Below are 8,251 nucleotides of genomic sequence, written 5' to 3' on the forward strand. Positions count from 1 at the left end.
TGCACCTGGAACATCCTCCTGTACCGCAACGTCACCCACTGTGACGTCATCTCCGCACACCCCCGCGATGTCATCCCTCACCTAGTGACGTCATCTCCTACCCCTCCCTCCGTGACGTCAGCCCCCTCGACCTGTGACATTATCGCCTCCCCTCCGTGACGTCATCCCCTGTGACGTCATACCCCTCCCCTCCTCCTCCGTGACGTCAGCCCCCTATGACGTCATACCTCTCCCCCCCTCCCTGACGTTGGCCCCCTCGCCCTGTGACGTCATCCCCCTCCCCGCGGGTACCCCCCTGCTCCTCGTTGCCCCTGGGTTAGAATCGGGGTATATACCCTACTTACGTTTATAGGTACATACGTTTATACGTACATACGTTCATACATATGCTCATATGTTTATCGCATGTATTACAAAGGAAGGGGAGGGAAAAGAAATTTAAAATGTATTAAAAAAAAATCTCGTATTTCATTTTAAATTTGATACATTTCTTTTTGGCGTTGCGACCACCAGTTGTATATTTTAAATACATTTTGTAATGCACAATTCTTAATATGTTTTACACATCATAGTATTGGTAACATCTAGATTATGTAAAGAATCAATATCTTTGTAATCAGCATCCAAGGTCTCAATGGTCAAGTTGTCGCTATCGAGTACATCAGTCAGCCATTCGCGTTTTTCACGTCCTTTAACGCATACGAGAGCCTTATTGTCGTCACTATCTTCCACACCAATTACAACTATTGTAATCAGGTGTTTCACCATGCTGTACGGGTTCATCCCGTCTTCCCATTGAAATCCATAGTGATAAGCACTCAGCCAGGAAGCGCAATACTTTTCTAATTTTGTAAAGAAACTCCATGGCATGGGACATGTAAAAATGTAATGAGAGAGAATGGCTTTTCTCAACACCGCCACTTCCTTCACGATAAATTTCTTTCCAATGACAAATCCTTGTAGATCCATAACCGTTGGTACAGTCATGTCGAACGATTTTTCGAGACTGCGATCGATTTCGATGAATCGTATATTTTATAGCGTGTTGGAGAATGCACTTAGATGATTTCGTGCACAACGTTGGTCAACGGATTGTACTGAACCACTATATGATGAGACAATAGGCTGTAGTATTGCGGGCACATTCTCCTTGCAGTCAAATTCTATGTGCACGTCCACGGTAGTACCCTTGACGGATTCGTTTTGTCGCGAGCAATCAATGACCACAAAAGGTACTTCCTCGGTAAATGAGAGTACGTTGAGTAGCGTTTCGAAGCAATCGATTCCATAATATGGAATCGATTGCTTCGAAACGCTACTCAACGTACTCTACGAAAATGGGCGTACATATCAAACAGGACGGCGTATCTCTTTTTGCTAAAATCCAGATTTAAATCGTCGTACGGATAAAACGAATTTAAATAAAGTTTCACGTTACTCAAATAACAATCGTCGAACACGCTACCATTTTGTGACATGACATTCTTTCGACCGGTCTGCAGAGCAAAGATAACGTATCGCGGCTTCTCAAGCTGAGTCGCCGTTTTGACGGCCCATGAATGCTTTGTTGTATTCTGTAACAGAGGATACTCGTACAGATCCCACGAGCGAAAACTCATGCTCAGATAACGACTTTCCAATGCTCGCAGCATTGATAATTTATTGATCTCGTTTAATGTAACGTAGGACATCCGCCACTGTACTTTAAATAATTCAATTTCAGACTCCGTCACAGGATTTCCCACCAAGCAATTATTGTCATTGCGCGTTCGTATCGAAATCAATTTGTGGCGAGCGTTGACGATCAGGCGTTTGTAATCTTCGCAAAAGCCAACAGCGTGCCCACGTTTCTGCTGCGGTTAATCTCCATACCGTTGAGTTCATATCAAAGGAGGAGGGCCCCTAAGCATACAATTTTCGTCCCTTCGAAATTTTAATTTAAATGATTAAAATCTACTTCATAACAAAGAAAATATAGTTTTTTAATTATTTTGTGTTAAACGTGGGTGTTTTTGGTTAATGAACACCCCTTTTTTGAGGGTTGTTTGATAAAAATGATATAAAATTATTTTCAAAATACATTTGGAAATTCTTGCGCAATTTGCTTGCAACTCGTTACTAGGAGGTTTTTGGGGTCGCTGATTACGAATCTGAGGTTAGATTTCAAAAATTCAGAATGGCGTATCCAATATGGTGGACGAGTTTCGTAAAAAATTATCAAATTCACTTAAAAATCGTTACTCGGGGGTTTTTGGAGTCGCTGATTACGAATCTGAGGTTAGATTTCAAAAATTCAAAATGGCGGATCCAATATGGCGGACGAATTTTTTTAGAATGTTTGAATTATCTTGAAAATCTGTATAACGTCATGAATTACCATAAATATATGGAATTTACATTCGCTACTTTTAGCATTACCCAGGAACAACGACGTGAACGTAGTAGTGTTTTGTTCCCATCGGGTTTTTTTTGGGGTGAGTTCTATTGCCTCTCACAATATCGGGTGTTTTTTGGCGTGAGTTCCCTTGCCTCTCACGAAAAAGACTTCTCTGAATACAGAGTACCTTAAGCATGTTCATCACCTTCTGATTCATCCGTTTCCGACCATGTGCAACATACAAATCAATATTGGGGCACTATTGCATTGGAATGCTACGAATTACATTCTATAACATTTGTGTATTGTTGCAATTGTATACTTACAGCATCCCAATGCAATAGTGCCCCAATATTTATTTGTATGTTGCACATGGTCGGAAACGGATGAATCAGAAGGTGATGAACATGCTTAAGGTATTCTGTATTCAGAGAAGTCTTTTTCGTGAGAGGCAAGGGAACTCACGCCAAAAAACACCCGATATTGTGAGAGGCAAGGGAACTCACCCCAAAAAACACCCGATGGGAACAAAACACTACTACGTCCACGTCGTTGTTCCTGGGTAATGCTAAAAGTAGCGAATGTAAATTCCATATATTTATGGTAATTCATGACGTTATACAGATTTTCAAGATAATTCAAACATTCTAAAAAAATAGCCGAGAAACACGTCATGTACAATTTGTTTTTTCTAAATAATCGAAGAAAAATGTTGCTTCACTTAGACCAATCACAGACCAGTATTCAAAGTCCATTCTCATGTTACTACAGCATTCTTATTGGATAATGATGTTTAGACCAATTCGAAGACGATATATTAATGTATGAACCATGATGTAAAAGTCAAGTTAATAGATAAATGTATTTTAGACAATACACGCGGGATTTGAGCTGGTATGTACCATCCAATGTTTTAGGGCGACTATCAACACCGATTAACTTAATCGACGATTAACTCAATCAGCAATATAGTCAATAGCAAGACTATAGCATTCTTAACCTTATCTCTTCGTGATGTACTTCTATCTGTACGTTCCTATACTTAATTATGATAAAAGTAATGAAAATCTTCTATCTATAATAGTAATTCTACTGATTGAGTTAATCATCGATTATGTTAATCGGCGTTGGTAACAGTCGCCCTTAGTCACATTGACTCAAATCTTCAGTTGTATCATACTTACAACTGAAGACAGAGTCCTGGCTACTGCTTACACATATGCTGCTACATCTCCACTAGCTCTCACTGCGTGATCTATTAGAGAGATCATTAGGTACTTCTGTTATTTCATAAATCTCGTCTCTGGCATTGTGCCACGTATATTACTGATCGGTATTATTGACCATGTAGGGTCACCTTAAATCATTCAGCGGTATTATTATTTTACAGATTATGTAATTATTTTTACACATTATTTTCTGCAATGCTTGTTGAATAAAAATGGATGAAGACTTGTTGACTATTTCAATTAGCACCCAATGTTGGAATCTTATCTTTTGCTTGCAAAAATGAAATCTAAAAAAAGAAGAAGGCGTTGGTGGGTGCGTCCAATTAATTACCCTCGAGAAACTCAAGGAGTCTTTAGGAACCTGTTTAGAGAAATGCAAGTTACAGACCATGAAGACCATCCTTGTCTTTACGACAAAAAATGCAAACAATACAAAGACAAGAAATTTGTTGCAGATACCTGGAGCTCCATCGCAAGTGCCTGCAAGAAACAGAAAACAAAAAGCACATTGTAGAACAGCCAAACATCAGTGTTTTGTGTATTTAATAATCTTTTTTATTTTTTGTTTACAAAATATAGTTTTAATATTTAAAAAATACTAATCATTTAGATACTGAACATTTACACTTTGGCCATGAATATATTGCATTTCTTAATAACTAATGTAACAAGAACACTTATTTAAGGACAAATATATAAAAAATTAAACAAGTTATCACTGCAACTTAGAAATAACATGGTCTTATATATATGTAAATGTATAGAAAATAAAATAATTATTACAACTAGAAAAGTCATTACATCTTGCAAAATAATATAACTAAAAAATCACATTTTTCTAATTATTATGTTATGCAGATTAAAGATTTTATCATATATACTTTAGAGAACATTAAAAAAATTATATATCTTTAATCTCCATAGCAAAGCATAATTATATAAGAAAAGTACTATAGATCGCTATAAAAGAATAGATTTTAAACCTCTACTGTTATGTTATGCTTATCCAAAATAAATAAACATACCATGTATATAACATTGGATTTTGTACTTGGAGTTAACTCTTAGAAAATATGTTATTAACAACCAAAACAGTCATATACCAAAACAGTGCATTCAGTACTACAACCGCTTACTGAGCACTCAGTGAGCTCTTACATTTGACCGGCATATTCCATTAGATTTAAAAATATAGACCATACACATACAAGAGCTTACTGAGCGCTCAATGAACAGTCATAGTACTGAATGCACCCATTATATCTCGCAAAAAAATATGTTTTTCTACTTATTATATATTACATAGATTTAACATACGTACATTTGTATATATACATATATGTGTGTATATATGTATATACTTTAAAGTACATAACAAAATTATATCTTTTACCTATGTAATAAAACATAATTACAATACTAATAAAACATTAATAAAATATTTTCCATGTGGTATAAAGAAATTATAGATTTTGAATTGTTTCCTCTGCTGTCATGTTGTGATATTTATCTATAATAGATAAACATTCCATATAACACTGGATTTTGTACTTGGAGTTTACTCTTTTCAACGCATAAATTAATGTTTTCGCCATTGCTGCTTCCTCTCCATCGTCGTTGACAGCTTGCGAGCGTTTTTCTGTTAAGTTGTGCATAAACTTGTTTATATTCTTAGTCGTACTGCATATAATTTCAGACAGCTGTTCTTCGTTTCTCTGAGATCCCTTCATCTTCTTGGCTGCAAATTGATCAGGTGGTGGGGAAATTAAATTTTTCTTTGTAGTAGCTAACGACTTTGACTGACTAAATGAAGTTGATGAAGTTGTTGGAGTTGCTGAAGCTGTTGAAACTTCTTTCATCGATATTTCTATTAATGAAGTTGAAACATTTGAGTCATCACTAACAGTAACAAGATCTGAATTCCACAGAGTGCTAAACGGTTCAGATGCTAACGGTACAGATGTTAACTGTGATGCAGACTTTGATGATGATGGCGATGATTGATTCATCATTGTATTTCTTCGTACAAAGTTGCTACATGTATTACGATGGGCTACATGTGATGCCAAAAAGAAAAGGGAGTCGTACAAATACCATGTATTACGTGGTATCTTAGATGTATCATTTCTTGTACCTGATGGCTCATACGTCATCATAAGGCGATGTTCTCGAGCAAATTGGTTGCGAAGAATTTTCCATTGTCTTTGCACCGTATCGACTGTAAAACAGAAATATAGAATTAACTAACCTCTTCCACCTAATCTAACCTAAATCTAAAATTATACGATCATCCATAAAGTAAGCATATAACAAATTAATTTATACTTTTATCTTAAAATTTAAAATTTTTACTTATCTACCTGACATATTGCAGGCACTTGTAATGGAGTTCCAGGTATCGGCAACAAATTTCTTGTCTTTGTATTGTTTGCATTTTTTGTCGTAAAGACAAGGATTTTGTCGCACAAAATTGGCTAGCAATTCACCAAAAGCTTCATCCACCTTTTCATTTTCTTTATCCGACATCCTATGTATTCTTTTTATTATGTCACTTTTTATTAATGCTTAAAAATATAACCTGAGGTGTTGTTCTCTGCCATAACCATATTATCGCACTGTGATGTTTCATCGTTTTCTGTTTCCCGAGATAAAAGTTGACGAACTTTTAAAGAGACATAAAACACGCGACAAAAAACATCATTGTCGGTAAAACAGTGCACAAGAGACAAAAGGACAAGACACAAAAAGCAAGAAACAGAAAACAAAAAGCACATTGTAGCCCAGCCATAAAAGTAATGAATGTAAATTCCATATATTTATGGTAATTCATGACGTTATACAGATTTTCAAGATAATTTAAAAATTCTAAAAAAATTCGTCCGCCATATTGGATCCGCCATTTTGAATTTTTGAAATCTAACCTCACATTCGTAATCAGCGACTCCAAAAACCCCCGAGTAACGATTTTTAAGTGAATTTGATAATTTTTTACGAAACTCGTCCGCCATATTGGATCCGCCATTCTGAATTTTTGAAATCTAACCTCAGATTCGTAATCAGCGACCCCAAAAACCTCCTAGTAACGAGTTGCAAACAAATTGCGCAAGAATTTCCAAATGTATTTTGGAAATAATTTTATATCATTTTTATCAAACAACCCTCAAAAAAGGGGTGTTCATTAACCAAAAACATCCCCGTTTAACTCAAAATAATTAAAAAACTATATTTTCTTTGTTAGAAAGTAGATTTTAATCATTTAAATTAAAATTTCGAGGGGACGAAAATTGTATGCTTAGGGCCCTCCTCCTTTCATCAAACATGAACGCTACGCAATTATTTACAAGCGTCGTTGGCATCTGATCGTTTTTCTTTTTCACAGTCAATCTTCCTTCGACGCAGAGAAAACTTTCGCACGGCAACGTGTACAAATCCTGTTGCTGTATGGGTATTCTTATTTCGTCGCTGTACCCGAACGTTGTATTGGCGAACGGGTTGTACGAGTGACTCTCGAACTTGACGATGCGATCGTCAAAGATCGGCTCACTCGTAATATTCAAGATATTAATCATCTCAAAAGTGGCGCACCGCGAATCCCAAAGAGATTGTAAAAATTTAACGTTCGACGCGCTAAGCTTTTTCGTCCTGATGAAGCTGGATGAGCGAGTATTGTCGAGCTGTGACATCACCGGCCTTGTAAAGAATTCGTTATTTCTCTTCGTGCGGTCCGCTCCGTTCAATACAAGCATCTCACGCTCACTTTATCGCTGTCGCTGTCGCATGTGCAATCTGACGGTGATCTCCTCTCCGCGAAAATCGAACAATCGTGTGTTCTGGTCGACGATGCGTATCGTTAGATCCGTAATACTCCGCGTGGTGATCGGCAAGTAAATGATCTGCGCGGGTCTTTCCGATATCTTATATCCCGGTGGCACGCTCGGGGAAAATTCTTGTATCGTGTGTACACCTTTGCCGTTGCTATACGCGCCCGCGGTCACGTTACGTTCTACGCGGATAACATTTACGTTCATTATGTTCATCGACACGTCCGATTCGTGCCATCTTCGCGGTCGCAGTATACGCTTCGACGAGAATCCTAGCAGCGATCCAATGCTGTTGGGCATGCCAAAGTTTATTCTGTAGGCGCATCTAATTTCGCATCTCATCGTGTTGTAGTTTGCACGGATTGTTATCGGATATTCCGCATCCTCGCCATCGTCGTCGTCATCGGTGTTATAGATGCTATTGTTGCTATTGTCACTACGCAAAAGCACTATGTGATATCAAAGGTTTCAAGCACGTCGCAGCACGAACGTAAAATCGCACGGTTGAAAAATTCATTTATGTCTCGTACTTCGTACGAACCTTCGGGAATTGTAATTTCTGCGTCGTCTTTGTCGAAATAAAATTTATTGTTTGATTCGTTTACGTTCGGTATCGTGTGATAAGTCTCAAAAATCATCAGGCCGAGCTCGTAATCACCGTCACTCAAATCTATGGCGGGGAAGTAGTTCCCCGCGAGGAGGCTGCTCTTCCCACTCAATGTAAGTGTCAACAACATGACGGAAAAAGCGTTCGACCTATACTGAGATTTCACGGCACCTCGTCGAGCTTTTTAAATTCACGAGCGTCGACCGTTCGTAGAAAC

The 8,251-nt window shown here is 37.6% G+C and overlaps 1 protein-coding gene across 1 annotated transcript in view; it reads right to left on the bottom strand.

The window, feature by feature from the left end:
- Window positions 1-5,069: 5,069 nt before the first annotated feature.
- Window positions 5,070-8,251, bottom strand: part of LOC108764523 (uncharacterized) — a 3,844-nt gene continuing 662 nt past the window's right edge. Inside the window, exons 2-4 of the mRNA XM_018512809.1 lie at window positions 5,967-6,170; window positions 5,874-5,879; window positions 5,070-5,824 (exon numbers count right to left, since the gene is read on the bottom strand). Of these exons, the coding sequence (XP_018368311.1) occupies window positions 5,070-5,824; window positions 5,874-5,879; window positions 5,967-6,170 (965 nt within the window). The remainder of the gene's footprint in view (window positions 5,825-5,873; window positions 5,880-5,966; window positions 6,171-8,251) is intronic.

The sequence above is a fragment of the Trachymyrmex cornetzi genome, unplaced genomic scaffold (assembly GCF_001594075.2).
Source record: "Trachymyrmex cornetzi isolate Tcor2-1 unplaced genomic scaffold, Tcor1.1 scaffold432, whole genome shotgun sequence".
NCBI lineage: Eukaryota > Metazoa > Arthropoda > Insecta > Hymenoptera > Formicidae > Trachymyrmex > Trachymyrmex cornetzi.